Genomic DNA, 17,388 nt, shown 5'->3' with positions numbered 1-17,388 from the left:
GCCACTTGCCAGATCCATGACTTTCCGCAATTAAACACCTTCTTTCTAAGCTTCGGTTTATCTCACCTGGAAGATGAAGCTCTTAACAGCACCAATTCCAAGAGGTAGTTGTAAGGATTAAATGAGATCATGCAGGTAAAGCGCTTAGCACAGTTCCTGGCATACATCGGGCACTCAATAAATGATCATTATTATTACTGACAGTAATGCCCACACCTCTGGGTGGGTGAGAGCCTGGGAGAGTGCCTGGTGGTACGCGGTCGGCGTTCGACAAAAGTGAATTCTCTCTCCCTTCCTTCATGCCCGCCGGCTCCCGGGGGACCCAGGCATTCCGGCCTCCGGCCGCCCCCCCACGCCGACCCTTACAAAGGCCCTCATTCATGCCTCGTGCACAAAGCGGCCCATTCACCCGGGTCCCTTGGGCTTCCCGCCCCTGGCCGCCCCCCGAGTCTCGCCATTGGTCTCACCCCTTGCCTGTCAGACTTTGGGTCCCGCCTATGACCGCGCCGCCTAGCTCCACGCTCCGGCGCCGTTCTTTTCCCACGGCTGGCACACTCCGGCAACTTCTGATTGGCCCCGCCCGCCAGCCGCTCCTCTTGATTGGCGGGAGCGTCCCTCGTGGGCGGGTCCATAGCTTGTCGCAGCGGGCGCCTATTGGCCCCTTTTGCGCTTGTGTGGGCGGAGCTTTCCTGACTGGCCCGCCTCTCTTTCTCCCAAGGCCGAAGCCTCTGGACGGCCCTGGAAGCCGGTGAGTGCCCGGGGCCAAATGCCCGCCTGAGGCGGCGAAGTGGGACTGGGCCCGGGGAGGCTGGAGCTTCGGGGCTCCGGTCGGGGCTCCGGAGGCCGGCGCGAGCTGCGGGGGAGGGGCGGTGACGCGGACAGTCACCTCGGGCGAGCCGCCGGACGGCAGCGGGGGTCGAAGGGAGGGGGGTGGGGCGGGGCGCCTACACTCCCCCAACTCGAGCTCCTACTATGTGCGAGGCCGGGTCGGGGTCCTCGCCGGAGCCCCAGGCCTACTCCGCAGAAGGGGAAACTGAGGCTCGCTTTGGGACCTTGGACGCTTTAATACCTGAGTCATTGCCTTCAATCCCCCACTCCCAGATGACAGTGTCTCTATTTTCACGTGTAAAAATTGCGGACCAGAGACAGGGATCATCATGACTGGCGGAACAGAGGGGTGGGGAAGGACATCTTTGAGCCCCCACGGTGTACTTGGGTGCTTTTATTTTTATAACTAAATAATTACCTTTAATTATATTAACTCGAGATGGGTTATATTGCACCCATTTTACAGGGAGGGTAAACAGGCTGGACAGAGGCGGTGACTGCAGGGGGACAGGGTTGAGAACAACACTTCAGAGACCAACTGTGTGCTGGGTTCCTTTACCTTTTTAATCCCACAGTAGTCCCCCAAGGAAGGCTGTAGTCTCTAATAGATGGGGAAGCAGGTTGAGGGAATTACCAGTTGGGAGGAGGAAATTGACATCTTTGAGGACACGTTGCTCTCAAATCCCCTCTTTAGAATGACCGAAAATGGTCTGGGCTTGAATCCCATTTCTCCCTTTTACTGACCGTATGACCTTGAGCAGTTTACTTCGTTCACCTCTCCATGCCTCAGTTTCCCCATCAGAGAAGTGGAGATTCTGACTGTCCCTATCTTACTGTTTTTCGAGATCATTCTATGAATTTGGACAGCTGTTCTAAAAGCAGGAAAACAGCCGGCACATAGTAGGTGCGCTTACCACTATTTAGTCCTCAATTCACCCCTGAGAGAAATGAACTGAAGCTCCAGAGCCTCGAAAAACATTTTGTCGTCTTCTTTGCTACTCCTAGTGCTTTCTGTGGATTGTGTGGTCCCATTTCCAGGGTCGGGGAACCTGAAGTTCAGCGAGATTAAATGATGTCGTGAGGCATTACTTGTTTAAGCGCTGGGCTGGGCACTTTCTCCCACATCGGCTTATTCATTTCATTGGCCTCAATTCGCGGAAAGGAAAGCCGATGCCCAGGAAGCTTGAGCGGGATTTGAACCCCCGGAGTCCTCAGCCCCCTCTGACGCGGGTCCTTGACCTTTGCTCACCAGAAGAAGGAGGGGCCCCTGGCGCTGCTGCTGCCGCCGCTGCCGCCCACCTGGCAACAGGCTTATCCCCGCCTCCCGCCGTCCCCCTGTCTAGAGCCTTGCAACTCCAGGACCCGCCCCCTTCCCAAGCCGGGCAGGTGCTGGGTGACATCAGAGCCGGGCTCCCTCCCGGTGACGTGACGTGGCCCCGCCCCGCGCTGGACCGCGGAGGTAGCCGCACCTGAGAGCTCGGAAGAGGACTTGGGTTCCCGTGCCTCCTCCCCATCTTCCCGCTTCCTGTACCAAGCCGGCGCCCCCCAGGTAGCCCCGAGGATCCGCGGGTTGAGGGGACAGCTACACGGGCACTTGGGTCTCAGGGAGATGGGGGTTGGGTGCTGAGATTCCGAGATCTGAGGAGAGGGGCTGGGGGTCAGGAATGCCAGGTCTGATTAAGGACTGCTCTGGGAGTCTGGGCTCCTGGGTCTGGAGGGAGGAAGGCACTGGTGCCAGGACTCTGTGTCTGGGAGCCTGAATTTGTGGGTCTTGAAGGAGGAAGGGGCTGGGGACCTGGACTCCTGGGTCTGGGGACCCAGGTTTCCGAGTCTGGGGGCAGAGCAGACCCCTGAATCCTAGCACTAGACTGAGGTCAGAGGGCCAGGTGCCAAGGGCCCCAGCCCCTGCCCCAGGGGCGGATCCCTGGCTCCTTTGCCTTTCCAGCCCGGCAGTCTCTGCCCCTCCCAGGGTAGGTGCTTTCACCTGCGCTGGTGACAGAAATGAGCCCTGGCAAAGGTGTTCCTGCAGGCTAAGGAGGGTGGGGCTGCCAAAAGGGCAGGCCCACCTCATCAGAGCTGTATCAGCCCTCAGGATCTGGATGTCCCAGGCGTCTTCAGCTCTAGCCCGCCTGCAGTAAGGTGAGGGGGCTCGGACTCATGGGCCCAAGGGAGGAGGGGGCTGTAGGTTCCGATTCCTGGCTCCTGGATGAGTAGCCTGCTGGGGGCCCAGACTCCTGAGTCTGGAGGAGGAGGGGGCTGGGGGCCTGGACTCCAAGGGAGGAGGGACTGGGGGCCCAGATTCCTGGCTCTAGGGAGGGGAAGCATAGGGCTGGGTGATTGCAAAAAACTCCCAAACCCTTCCTGGTCAAAGGCCGCAGGCTGGAGAGGAAGTGGGTGGGGTGAGGGTGGGGGTAAAGTCCCAGGGATGGGCCTTGGCTATGAATGGATCAGGGCCGCTGGCTGTGAATGGATCAGGGCCGCACCGGAGGCCTGGGGTGAGCCTGGGCAACTTGGGGCCTGGGAAGTGGAGAAATGGTATCCAGCGGTGGGAGAAGCCTGCTGTTGGAGTGCAGGGGCCTTGGGTTTGAGGCCCGAGAGCATCAGGACCAAATGAGAGCATCAGGGCCAAACGTCACGGGGTGGGCTGGGGGCCTGGGACTGCTGGTGGTGAGGAGAGGGTCTGGGGGGGAAGAGGGACATGGGGCCTGGAGCTGAGTTTCTGGGTGAGGGAAAGACAAGAGCCTGATGGGACCAGATTTAGGGATGCCCCTAGAGGAGCTGGGTGTTTGGAGGGACTTCTGCAGGGATATGTCGGCGGTGGGGGGGCCTGGAGGGCAGAGGCAGAGGCACTGAGGTGGGAGAGACAGAACACTGGGGGGTTCCTGTGACAGGGGTGGCGGTGACCAGGCAGTGATGTGGCCGTTTGAGGAGAGAATAGAGGCCGACTTTTTTCCTGACCTGTGCTTAGACTGCTGTAGAATTGCCGTGGTCTGCACTACTGGTCTGCAGCCCCTTTAAGGGCAGGGAGGGGTCTAGCACAGGCTGGCTCCCCCAGTGCCTCCGCTATCAGCTCACAGCTCATCTTGGGTTCTGGCTGTCTGAGCCTAGAACTGTCCGAGACTAGATCAGCCCCAGACCAGGAGCTCCTCCAAGCAGGGCCCTGTCTGACTCACCTCTGGGTCTCCAGACTCACTCTTGGCAGAGGCTGGTACTTGAACAGCCTCAGGGAGCGTTGAGTGAATGCAGAAGTGAATGAATGGGGCCAGTCTCCCCATTATAAAGAGAAGGAAGTCAGGTCACAGGGAAGGAAGCCATTAACCGAGGGATGAGATTCAGGTCTGTTCTGGGGTACACCAGAGGTGGTCAGGGAACCTGAGTTACAGAAATCAGATTGACACCCTCCTAGGGCTCACATCTATGAGATCAAGGTCCTCATCACAACACAATCTGACCCCTTTGGTCCCTAATCTTACCTTACCTACCACCCTCTCTGCCTGGATCACCTGGCACCAGCCACACTGGCCTCTCACAATGCCACAGACATACAGGCACACACCTGCCCCAGGGCCTTTGCACGGGGCTATTCTCCCAGCCTGGAATGCTTTTCCTCCTGACGTTCCCATGGCCTGCTTCCTTCATCTCCCTCAGATCTTTATGCTGATGCCACATCAAAGAGGCTTTCCCTGGCCACCCCAATTAAAACTTCAGCTCCCCTCAACCCCTAACATCTCCTGTTCCCTGCTTCATTTTTCTACTTGGCATGTATCATCATTTAACATACTATATAATTTACTTAGTTATCTTTGAATCCATCTCCTGGGATTAGAGCAGTGCGAACTCATACAAACACAATGCAAGCCAAATGTGTAATTTAAAAATTTCTAGCCACTTTCAACATAAAAATGTAAAAAGGAACAAGTGACATGAATGTTAATGATGTATTTTATTTAACCCTATACATCCAAAATATTATCAGTGCAATATGTCATCCAATGTAAAAAACACGAATGAGCTTTTTGTCGTACTGTCTTTGAAACTGGGTGTGTGTCTTATGCTCAGAACCCACCTCAGTTTGGATTCTCCATTTCAACTTTCCAGTAGCCACACAGGGCCATGGCTCCCAAAATAGCCAGAGCAGGGCTAGAATGTAAACACCTTAGGAAGGCAGGGATCTTTTTCTGGCTGGTCTTTGGCTATATGGCTGATGCCTTGAATAGTGCCTGGCTCACAGCTTGGCTTATTAGAGAATTAATTCTTAAAAATCTGTTTTATTGAAGTATAGTTGGTGTACAATGTGGTGTTAATTTCTGCTGTACAGCGAAGTGACTCAGTTATACACATATATATTCTTTTTTATGTTCTTTTCCATTAGGGTTTATCACAGGATATTGAATATGTGTCCCTGTGCTATACAGTAGGACCTTGTGGTTTATCCATTCTATATATAATAGTTGGCATCTGCTAATCCCAAACTCCCAATCCTTCCCTCCCTCATCCCCCACCCCTTGGCAACCACAAATCTGTTCTCTATGTCTGCGAATCTGTTTCAGTTTCGTAGATAAGTTCGTTTGTGTCATATTTTAGATTCCACATAGAAGTGATATCATATGATATTTGTCTTTGTCTGACTTACTTCACTTAGTATGATAATCTCTAGGCCCATCCATGTTGCTGCCCATGGCATTATTTCATTCTTTTTTTAATGGCTGAGGAGCATTCCACTGTATATATGTACCACATCTTTGTCCATTCATCTGTTGATGAACATTTAGGTTGTTATTAAAGAATTATTGAATCAGGGATTCCCTGGGGGTCCAGTGGTTATGACTTGGAGCTTTCATTGCTGTGGCCAGGGTTCAATCCTTCGTCAGGGAATTAAGATCCAACAAGCCACGTAGTGTGGCCACACACACACAAACAGAATTATTTAATGAATGAATGGATAGAGAGGTGAATGGGTGGAATGAGTAAAGGAAGATCTGTGGATCCATTTTGCAGACGTGTAAATCGAGGTCTGGTGGAGAAAGGCAGTGGCGACTGCCTGGGGGATCTGGGGTGGGGATGGAGCCCCCACTTCCCTGAACCTCACCCTCTGCTCTCTCCCTGCAGACCATGGCAGCAGTGACCGTGTCGGTGCCCGGGCGGAAGGCACCCCCCAGGCCTGGCCCAGTGCCCGAGGCGGCCCAGCCGTTCCTGTTCGCGCCCCGTGGGCCGGGCGTGGGGAGTGTGCCCGGGGGCTCGGCCATGTCCCCGCAGGTGGAGTGGACGGCACGGCGCCTGGTGTGGGTGCCTTCGGAGTTGCACGGCTTCGAGGCGGCGGCCCTGCGGGACGAGGGTGAAGAGGAAGCCGAGGTGGAGCTGGCGGAGAGTGGGCGGCGGCTGCGGCTGCCGCGGGACCAGATCCAGCGCATGAACCCACCCAAGTTCAGCAAGGCCGAGGACATGGCTGAGCTGACCTGCCTCAATGAGGCCTCCGTGCTGCACAACCTCCGCGAGCGATACTACTCCGGCCTCATCTATGTGAGTGGCCTCCTTCCCCGGGAGGGCGTTGCCCGGGGTGCGGGTCTGGGTGTCAGCACCACAACCTGAACCAACCTGAGCCTGTTTATAATCTTTATCCCATGTCGAATGACTCTGCCTGCACTTACTTGCCAAATGATAAACTATTGCATATCAAGAGTGCCTCAGACCCCATGGGGGCGTCCTGTAATATTATAGGGTAGATGCTCCTTATTATTTTCCTTAAGTTAAAAAAATTCTGAATCCCCAAATATAACACATCCAAAGGTTTTGAGAAAGGGATATGGATCTGTAGTGATAATTAATGGGTATGGAAAACTGCATGCCTGGCTCTGTGCATTTGTTTCCTTTCATCTTACAAATAGTAGAGTGTTTTATACCTAAAAGGAAACCGAGGCCCAGAGAGATTTAATAACAGTAAAAACTAACATTTATTAAGCATGTGCTAGGTACTCTAAAATATATTGTTGCAGTACATTTGCACAATTATAAAGCATTTTGTCCCCATTTTACAGATAAAGAAACTGAGGCACAGAAAGGTCAAGTGCCTTGACCAAGGTCACCCAGTTGGACTTGGCAGACGTGGGTAGTCTGGCTCCAGGCCCCACCACTTTGCCATGATGCCTCTTAGGATTGAGACGGGATTGATGATAGTGAGGTTGACTATGGTCTAGTCTCTGTTAAGCATTCACTGTCTCCCATTAAAAGCAAACAGGTGGAGTAGGGCGGCAGTTCTTAACTCTGCCTTCACGTTAGAATCATGTTAGGAATGTTTTTTAAATACCGCCACTCAAGCCCCGCCTCACCCCATTTAAATCAGGCTCTCTGAGGGTGTGACTGGTCTTGTTAATAAGCTTCCAGGGTGGTTCTAAGGGACAGCCAAAGCGTTATTCAGGGCAAACAGGATTAGAGAGAGCGACAAGGAATGTGGACAGTAATAATGAGAAATAACGATCATGGGTGGCTAGCAAATATTTATCAAGCACTTGTGATGTGCCAAGTGCTGTTCTAAGTGCTTCCTGTGGGTTATCAGCTCACTTCTGGGGCGGAGCTTGTTCTTATCACCTGATGTTTCAGGAATGTTAAGTGACTTGGGTCCCAGGTCACATGGACATGAAGGATTTGAACCCAGGCAGCTGGCCCCAGAGTCATGCTCCAAACACTGGCTTAGAGTGCTGGGGTCTCACTACCTTACTCATTTCAACTGACCCCACAAGAAAAACTACAGAATACCTCGCTAAAACCCTAAAAGGAAAAGTGCTGGTTTTATATTTTTTTAAGAACCACAAAACTTTAATGAGAGTAATAAAAGAATATTTCAATAAATGATGAGATGTATCAAAAAGATAAATAAGCTGGCCCCAGTATCCACCTCATTAAGGGTCACAAGCACAAGATTAGAATATTTTTTATGAAATCTGATTCCTGTTTAGGGAGGAGACTGAGGTTGTGAGAGGGACAGTGGCTGGCTCAGGGACCCTCAGCTTTTGGTGGCAGGGGTGGGATTTGAACTGAGGGCTGTCTGGCCCTGGATGGAGGTGGCAGCTTCTCCAGGCTGTACTGGGCCCTTATGATTCCTCACTAACCTTTGCGAGTCCTGGGAAAGAGACCTCTGTCCAGGCCACTCCCCTGGACCTCACCAAAGACAGGGGATCAGAGGGGCACCCAAAACACTGAGCCACCCTTTTCCTGTTAATAAACACTCTGAACCCTCATGGCAACTTTGTAAGGTATCTCCTGTCATCCCCATTGTGCAGCTGGGGACACTGAGCCTCAGAGAGGGGCCAGGATTTGGACAAAGCCCCACCAGCTATAAACCAGCTTAACTGGGATTTGAACCCAGGCCATCTGACTCCAGACCCTACATCCTATCCACTGCATTAGGAAGATTATTGGGAAAGTTCAGGGGAAAAAATGGTAAGGCCTGAGCTAAGGCTATGGCCCAAGAGCCAGAGAATTGGGACCTGAAAAATGAAAGTGAGATAGAAGATTCCAGAAGCCCAGACAGGAAGCAAATAGGACCTTAACAATAATCATTAGCAATTAGTGAGGGCCTGCTTTCTCCATCAGGAGCTGTTCTAAACTTCTTTCCAATATGATCTGTTGACCCCCTCTCCCCATAAGGCTGTGAGGTAGGGGTTATCACTTCCTTTGTCCACGGCTTGGAGAGGAGAAGCCATTAGCTCAGGAGTAGCTAACAGCTAACATATTAAACACACACAGGGAGCTCCCTGGAGGTCCAGTGGTTAGGGCTGCAGTGGCAGCGCAGTTTTGATCCCTGGTCGGAGAACTAAGATCCTCGCATGCCGCGTGGCCAATAAATACACAAACAAACAAATAAATAAATATGCATGCACAGGGCTCCAGGGCCCACGCTGAGCCCTGTACTTGCAACGGGAACTTGTGGATGGCTCCCAGCAGCCCTCTGTGGAAGCGCTGTTCCCGTCCCTGTGTGATGAGAAAATGGGACCCAGAAAAGTTAAGGTGCTTGCTCAGGCCACACAGCTAGAAGATTCGATTCAAACTCCACCTTGTTCGTCCTTGGGCCCTGCTTAATAAATACTAACTGGCCAACTGGTGATGGGGAAGACAGCGCTTCCCAGTACAAGGAGTGGGGGGCGTCCAGGGTTCTAGAAACCCAGCTTCTGTCGCTAATAGGCTGTTTGGCCTTGAGTGGCTCAAGGTCTCGGTCCCTTCACAGGGATGCTCAGGGCAGGAAGGGAACCCATCTGCTGGACACTGGCCATGTTTCTGCTCCGTGAGGCACTGGAAGATGCATAGTGGCGTGCCACTCTCAGAATCCTTCTAGACTGTGCGGGGGGCGGGGGTTACAGCTCCATTTTACCAGGACTGGCAACTGAGGCTCAGAGAGGGCGAGCCCCTTGTGCTAAGTCACACAGGGCTCGAAACCCAGGATGACGTGGCATCCGAGTCTGAGTGAACTCTTAGCTTTCAGGTGGGATGGGAACGTGAGCGTCTTGGGACCCATGGCTGGAGTGCCTTTCATGGGGCCCCGCCTTGGGCTGGCTGGTTTTTATGCATTATCATCCTTAATCCCCACAACCTCTGTAATGAGGTGGGGAGGGTTTCTCAGGGAGAAAACCGAGACTGTGGGGAGAGCCACGGGGCTGAGGAGAGGGGGAGGCAGGGAGCCGCACCCGGTGGGTCTGCCTTCAGAGCTCCGAGGGCCCGAGCAGCTACCCCAGACCCTTCCAGCCAGGTTTTCCGCAGCTGCGCCCCGGCCACTCAGGTGTCCCCGACCCTCTCTAGGCACACCAGCCTCTGCCCTTTGCCCCCTGGCCTTGGCAGCCAGCTCAGGTTCCATCTGGGGTGTCGCCCTGGCCACAAGGTATGGTTGGCAGGAGGGGGCTGAGATGGGGAGTGGCACGGGTCGGGGAGGCTCCTCTGTCAGCCAGGAGTGGGGGCCTGGGCGCCAGCAGCCATGAGATACCCTCCCTGGGAATGTGGTCCGGCCGCCCTGCCCTCGAGAGCTCCTGGGAGCTGCTGGCAGGGAGGGCAGACACCCAGCAAACCGGTTGTGCCACCCGCCCTCCCATCCTTAAGAGCTTGGCACCTGGGAGCCGGCAGCCTGCGGTGGCCACACCCTCGCTCTGCCTGAGAAGCTCTAGCCACCTGGGAGCTTAAAGCAGCTCTGCTGCCAACCAGCAAGTAACCGGCTAGCCATTTAGCTAGCTAAGTAGCTAACTAGCTGGCTAAGTAGCTAAGTGGTTTCATAGTTAACTAGCTAAGCCCCTAAGCAGCTAACTCTGCTGGATTAGCTAGCTTAGTCCAGCTAACTTAGCTCGTTAGCTCTCTGGGTTGGGTTAACTAGGTGATCAGCTAGCCCTCTAGCTGTCTAACTGCCTCTATCCGTCCTAAGTGCGTCTTGTCTACCCGAGGCTCTGTCCGAGCTGGAACAGTTCTTAAACCGTTACAGGGTCCTGCACTCAGGCCCAACAGCTGTGTGGACAAATTCAGGGTGTCCATGAACTTGGATGCAAAAAAAAATCACATCTTTATTTTCACTCACCTTGAGAACCTGTTTAGCATTTCCTCCAATAAGAAGGAACCACCAAGACGGTCGTGGAAGCAGGTCCTGTGAGGAAGCACAGTCCTGTTATGAGTCCAGGTCCTGTGAGGAAGCAGGTCCTGTTATGAACAGAAACGGTAGACATGCTCTTTTTTTTTTTTTTTTTTTTTTTGCGGTACGCGGGCCTCTCACCGCTGCGGCCTCTCCCGCCGCGGAGCACAGGCTCCGGACGCGCAGGCCCAGCAGCCACGGCCCACGGGCCCAGCGGCTCCGCGGCATGTGGGATCCTCCCGGACCGGGGCACGAACCCGCATCCCCCGCATCGGCAGGCGGACCCCCAACCACTGCGCCACCAGGGAAGCCCTAGACATGCTCTTGTTGTGTTTCAGCTGCTGCAGATACTGGGAGCACCCTTCCGGAAATATTCTATGTGTATTCAAGCAAATTCATAAAAATATTCTTCTTGTACCCCTTTGAGTGCAAACAGTTCTTACCTTGTCTCCTTTCCGTGATAATGTTTTGGAGATAGTTCTCTACCTGTACACAGTACACCAGAAGCATCACAGGAATCCATTATATGACCGAGCATCCGGATTGTCTCCAGTCTTTCACTGTTTTAAAAGTGATGCTACAGATGAACTTGCACATGGTCCTTTCACGCATGTGCGAGTCCAAGCAGTGACAGGGCTACAGAGCCTACATTCTCTCTCTGTGTGTGAATCCTCATCTGTACAGCACCTTTGTGCAGTTTGGAAAGCTTCTTTTCAACCATCCGCCTGAAACTGTAACAAATGTTCAAATCTACATTGTCACGGTGTGAATGGCAGCCCCTTTGCCAGATGTCCTTGTGCAGTGCACAACCTGCCCAGCTGTACACGGCAGCCCCATGCCGCCCTCTGGGCCACAGGCAGGCAGCTAGCTGAGGCCCTCTCCTTCTTGCCCACTGCAGACCTACTCCGGCCTTTTCTGTGTGGTCATCAACCCGTACAAGCAGCTTCCCATCTATACGGAGGCGATTGTGGAGATGTACCGGGGCAAAAAGCGCCACGAAGTGCCGCCCCACGTGTACGCGGTGACTGAAGGGGCCTACCGAAGCATGCTGCAGGGTGAGTGTGGGGCTTGGGCTGCTGGAGGTGCCCCTTCAGTGGGGACTGGGCTGGGGGTCAGGATCAGATGACAGGTCAAGGGTTTCAGACACTGTGAGGCTTCTCTGTGGGGCAGGAGGTAACACCAGTGGAGGGCTGAGTGGGCAAGGCTCTGGGTCCTACCAGACAGGCCCCTTTTTATCTGTCTCTCTGTTCACCCCTTCCCTCAACAAGTCTCATTTGGGACCTCACTGTTGCCAGCTCTTGCAAAAATTCCTCTTGAAACAGTGATTCTTAAGACTGTTCATTCATTCAGCATTTATATTGTTGACATGATCTACATTGTCATGGGTGAATGGCTGCCCCTTAGACGATGGGCAGCATGGGGTCGCTGTGTACAGCTGGGCAGGCTGAGCACTGTGCAAGGATGTTCGTCAGAGGGGCTGCCATTCACCCCATGACAGCGTCGATCAGTTCAGGCAAAATTCCATAATTCCCATGTAGTATTCATACTAAACTCATTAGATATTCATTATGTATGCATACATGCATATATATATATATATATATATATAAAATACCTGCAAATACCTGCATTATGCACTCAAACATATTTATATAGTCACATTATAAATTGGTATTTAGTCAGAGGTAACATTTTATTTGGTTATATAATCTAATTTGTTACATATTTTTTATACTAGTTAATATAACAGGAATAAATGCTCAAGAAAATAAGAGTGAGTGCCTACCCTGGGTCAAACACTTTTCAGGGATGAACACATTTAACATCACAGCCACCCTATGAAGGAGGTGTGCTCGTTATCCCTGGTTGCCAGATGGGGAAACTGAGGCATAGAGCAGCACAGTCACTGCCCACCGTCCCACTGGTGGGTCAGTGGCTGAGGTAGGGTTCGAACCCAAGGCCCCCAGCTGCAGCTTGCGTGTAGGTCACACTGTGGATCATGTCCTCGTCCTGGGCTGGGCATGTGACCCTCCTGGATTCTAATACTTGACCCCGACTCAGCCTCTTGCTTGCTGTGTAACCCTGGGAAAGTGGCTGTCCCTCTCTGAGCCTCAGTTTCTTTTTTTTGGCCACACCATGAGGCTTGCAGGATCTTAGCTCCCCGACCAGGGATTGAACGTGGGCCCCAGCAGTGAAAGTGCCGAGTCCTAACCACTGGACCACCAGGGAATCCCCCCTAAGCTTCAGTTTCCTCGACCTGTAAAATGGAGACAATAAACTCCAACTGAACAGAATGTAATTCATTCAAGAAACTTCAATTTGAGCCCCTACCATGTTGTTCCTCCTTGTGCTGAGCATGTGAAATTCAAAGACATGAGAGCAAGGTTCTGGATCCCAGGTTCAGCCCTGGATACAAAACAGGCCACAAAACTGTATTATATACTAGCTGGTATATTAAAAAAAAATTGAAGATTCTCTCTGAGTTCTGACTATGGCCCTGTGAGGTAGGGGCTGTTTTGAGCCCCATGTTTCATCTCCGAGATTCTTTTTTTTTTTCTGGCCACGCGGTGCAGCTCGCGGGATCTTAGTTCCCCAACCAGGGATCAAACCCGGGCCCCTGCAGTGAAAGCACCAAGTCCTAACCACTCTGCCCCATTTTTCAGATGGGGAAAGTAAGGCACAGAAGACCTCAGAGACTGACGCAAGGTCACACAGCAAGGCGGGGAGGTGGCTGGGCCTTGAACCCATGTCCATAGGCTCCCAAATCAGGCTGCTAACTCTGAGGCCCTATTGAATGCAGCCCTCTCTCTGGCTTAAAACCACCCAGAGACCTCCTGCCCTCCTTAAAAACCATCCAGACCCTTTAATCGTGGTCTCCAAACCCATCTGCATCATCTCCAGCTCTGCCCCCTCCCCCAGCCTCACTGGCCTCCTTGCTGTCTCTCAAACATCTCCAGCTTGATCCCACACAGGGCCTTTGCACTGGTTGTGCCCTCTGCCTGGAATGCTCTTTCTCTGCTTCCTCGACCTTTAGGGCTGAGCTGAAACAGCACCTCTTCTGAGACGCCTTGTGGTCCTCAACCCCTCCCCTCAGTCACTTCTTATGACTCTAGACCAGGGCTTCTCAACCCTGGCTCTGTTGACATTGGGGCTGGATGATTCTTTGGAGTGGGGGGTCGTCCTGTGCATCATGGGATATTAAGCAGCATCCCCGGGCTTTACCACTCAAACCTGTAGGACAGCCCTCCCAGGTTGTGACAACCAAAGATGTCTCCAGACATTGCCAACTGTCAAACCTCCATTTTTAGTTTATGGTGGGGGGGGGTTGTTGTTGTTTTGTTTGTTTGTTTGTTTTGCTGTGCTGCATGGCTTGCGGGGATCTCAGTTCCCAGACCAGGGATTGAACCCAGGCCACGGCAGTGAAAGCCCAGAGTCCTAATCACTAGGCCACCAGGGAACTCCCCTAGTTTATGTGCTTTTATCCCCCACTCAAGCGGATGCTCCATGCGGGCAGGGACCTTGCAAATTCCCACTGCCCTCGGTGTCTGACACTTAGTAGGTGGTCAGTGTGCATTTGTTGAAGGGTTGTGTCAAGCCCAGGGCGAGCGCAGGAGGAGATGGTGGGGACTGAGCTGTGCTCTCTGCCCTCAAGTTGGGCAGATGACCCACCAATGGGCCACCAGTCACCATAACTATGATTCTGTGGCCTGTTGTCCATTAGAGGCTGAGCCTGGGGTCCAGGATCTCACTCTCATGTCTTTGAATTTCACACACTTAGCACAAGGCAGCACACGGTAGGGACTCAAATTGAAGTTTGTTGAATGAATCACATTCTGTTCAGTTGGAGTTTGTTGTCTCCATTTTACGGGTGAGGACACAGGCTCAGAGAGAGGTAGCTGCTTTCCCAGGGTCACACAGCAAATGAGAGGTTGAGTTAGGGTTAGGTATTAGAATCCGGGAGGGTCACATGTCAAAATCCAAGCTTTTCCTTAGCCCTTCGGAAGGATTTTGAAAAGAGGGTGGCCAGTGTCTCGCTGGAGAAATCCTCCCCAGTGACACGTCCCCCTCTGTCCCCTACAGATCGTGAGGATCAATCCATTCTCTGCACGTGAGTAATCCTGAAGGACTTCCTGGAGGAAGCGGGGTCCCGGCTGGGAGTGGCTCTGCTTGGAATGGGTGGGGCTTACCTTGGAACATTGCTGACCCTTTTTGTTTCCCTTTGTGCCCCCCCTTAGCGGGGAGTCTGGGGCTGGGAAGACAGAAAACACCAAGAAAGTCATCCAGTACCTCGCCCACGTGGCATCATCGCCAAAGGGCAGGAAGGAGCCGGGTGTCCCGGTAAGTGACCTGCCTTGGGACATACTCTGGACCCTGCCACCAGCAAGGCCCCCTCCATCTCAGGTTCTGCTTCCCCCCATAACTAACTCCCTGCCTCCCTCATGGAGGGACACAGTTGTGGGCCTTCTCCTGGCTGCCCATACCCCCTGTGTCCCTACTGTGTGCCTGATATAGTGCTGGGAGCAGAGGCAGGGTAGACACAAAAATGTGAAGGCCAGTCCTTGGCCTCATTGGCCCTTGGAACAGCACCTGGCACACAGTAGGTGCTTACATTCCAGAGCATCCACTGTGCGTCAGGCCTGTTTAGGTTCCGGCAATGCCCAGGTTTGCTCTGTAAGTGAGCATTTATATAGTGCCCGTCCCTTTGCTTCTATTACTGTAACACGCCGGTGAGGTGGGTGTGGTCTTCCTGCGTTAAAGACGGGAAGAGTCACAGCTGGGGTGAATTGGTTGTCCGAGGCCGCACACCCAGGAAGGACCAGCCTGGATTCAAACCCCAGGTGCTGTGGGTAACCCTCCCCCCCGATGCCACCCCACTCCACATGGCCAGTTTCCCCAGCCCCTTGTCTCTCCGCCTCACCCCACCCACCACCTGAGACCACCAGTTCACCTGTGTGTCTGTCCACGTTCCATGTGCTGTGTCCTGCTCCGTGTCCCGGTCCGTGTCTCGTGTCCTGTGACTTCCTCAGGCCTCCACCAACACCGTGTCTTATGTGAGTAGTGGGGAATCGCCTCGAGTCCTGTCACCCCTCATACCACCTGGGTCACCCCAAACCACAGTCTTCCTGGCAGACAGGGCCCCCTCGGACACCGGTGGGCACCCCTGCCAGGAAGCCACATTGCCATTTACAACAGTCCCGTGCTGTGCACGCCCAGCCCCACGCTGTCATTTCACACAACCCTGCTGTGTGCCACAGGCCCCCCTCACCCCACTGTTGCTTATGGCAGCCCTACTGCACACACACACCTAGGGCCCATGCTGCCATTAGTGTGGTCCTGCCGCACATGTGCAGACCCCAACCACACAGCCGTTTCTGTTAGCCCTACTGTGTCTGTGCAGACTGGCCACAGATCCCAATGCGAAACAACCCAGAGGCCCAAACTACCATTTATTGTTGATCTGGTAAATATATGTAGACAGAGCCCACAGACACCACGAGTTCACACAACCCACAGACCCACACTGATAGTTACGGTAGGCTTGATGTGTACACCCAGCTCAGGCTAGTGTCTGAGGGCTCACAGGGCACTTGAAGAAATAGTTGGTGTCTTTGAGAGCCTGGCTAGGAAAGAGGGGAAGGGGATTGCTGTTGACTGAGCACCTACTATGTTCCTGGCTCTGCCACTGAGGTGGCTGTAGGGAAGTTCAGAATAAGATCCCTACCCATGGGGGTGGGGGGAGGGATAAACTGGGAGTAGAGGATGAAGAGATGCACATTACCAGGTATAAAATAGATAAACAACAAGGATTTACTGTATAGAACAGGGAACTATATTTAATATCTTGTAATGAGCTATAATGGATAAGAATCGGAAAAAGAAGAATATAGGTATATACATATATATGTATAGCCATATCATTCTGCTGTGTACCTGAAACTAACACAATATTCTAAATCAACTATACTTCAATTTCAAAAAAAGGTTCCTATCTTAAAAAAATAAATCAATAAAAAATCCCTACCCATGGATCAGCCTGACTGGGGGAGGAGACTACCAAGCTGCCAAACAGTTCGAAGCACTTTACACGGATGGTGTAGATTTTTCTTTAATTCTACAAGTGATACATGAGTACATATTCACTGTAACAACAACAACAATCAGATAAAGTGAAATTCCTCTTTCCTTCTCTCAGTCCTTCCTTGGAGTGTCTTATGCTGTTGACAGTTTGGTGTGTATCCTTGCAGGCCTTTCTCTAAATGTTTACTGACGTGTCTATCCTTATAGAAATAGGAGTCCTGTTTTGTGGTGTGCTTTTCCCTCAGTTTATTTTTTATTAATGGGATCACACTGTAGGCATTTTCCTGCAGCGTGCTTTTTGTTTTGTTTTGTTTCCACTAACAATGTATCCTGGAGATGTTTCCTCAGATGTTTCCTCGTTCCCTTCCCAGTAGACTGAAGGGCAAGACCCACATGCGGGAAAGAGGGCACACACCCGGACACACAAAGGCCCCCCCCACCACAGACACTCAGCCAGCTGTGACCCAGACCCACCCCCCTTACAGCTGGGCCAACCCCCTCCCCCCACTGACGGGTCCTCCCCCGCGCCCCTGCAGGGTGAGCTGGAGCGGCAGCTTCTTCAGGCCAACCCCATCCTGGAGGCCTTTGGCAACGCCAAGACAGTAAAGAATGACAACTCCTCCCGATTTGTGAGTGCTGGGGGAGGGCGGTGCCTGGGCCTGAGTCAGTGAAACAGGAGCTGGGAGTTTAGGAGGATGGTGGAGGGGAGGCAGGACGTATGGGTCTGTTGAAGGGGCAGGGGCCTGGGGGCCGTGGCTCCTAGGTCTGAGGGATGAAGGAGCTGGGGACCTGGGTCCCAAAGAAAGAAGTCAAAGGGGCCTGGACCTTGAATTCCCCTAGGAACTGCCCCCCGAACTGGAACCTTACGATTGGAGTGGGGT

The 17,388-nt window shown here is 52.9% G+C and overlaps 1 protein-coding gene across 3 annotated transcripts in view; it reads left to right on the top strand.

Moving 5' to 3' along the window:
- Positions 1–707: 707 nt before the first annotated feature.
- Positions 708–17,388, top strand: part of MYH14 (myosin heavy chain 14) — a 90,991-nt gene continuing 74,310 nt past the window's right edge. The window contains exons 1-7 of one of the 3 annotated variants that reach the window (XM_060131860.1): positions 708–748; positions 5,938–6,348; positions 11,328–11,484; positions 14,510–14,537; positions 14,665–14,767; positions 15,457–15,480; positions 17,044–17,136. In XM_060131860.1, the coding sequence (XP_059987843.1) occupies positions 5,941–6,348; positions 11,328–11,484; positions 14,510–14,537; positions 14,665–14,767; positions 15,457–15,480; positions 17,044–17,136 (813 nt within the window). In that variant the 5' untranslated portion in view covers positions 708–748; positions 5,938–5,940. Of the gene's footprint in view, positions 749–2,184; positions 2,378–2,807; positions 2,968–5,937; positions 6,349–11,327; positions 11,485–14,509; positions 14,538–14,664; positions 14,768–15,456; positions 15,481–17,043; positions 17,137–17,388 lie in introns of those variants that run through there. The other 2 variants (XM_060131859.1, XM_060131858.1) reach the window with 2 other exon arrangements.

This window comes from Lagenorhynchus albirostris, chromosome 19 (genome assembly GCF_949774975.1).
Source record: "Lagenorhynchus albirostris chromosome 19, mLagAlb1.1, whole genome shotgun sequence".
NCBI classification, from domain to species: Eukaryota; Metazoa; Chordata; class Mammalia; order Artiodactyla; family Delphinidae; genus Lagenorhynchus; species Lagenorhynchus albirostris.
Note: the sequence above shows the minus strand (reverse complement) of the source record. Positions and strands in the feature narration are given on the sequence as shown.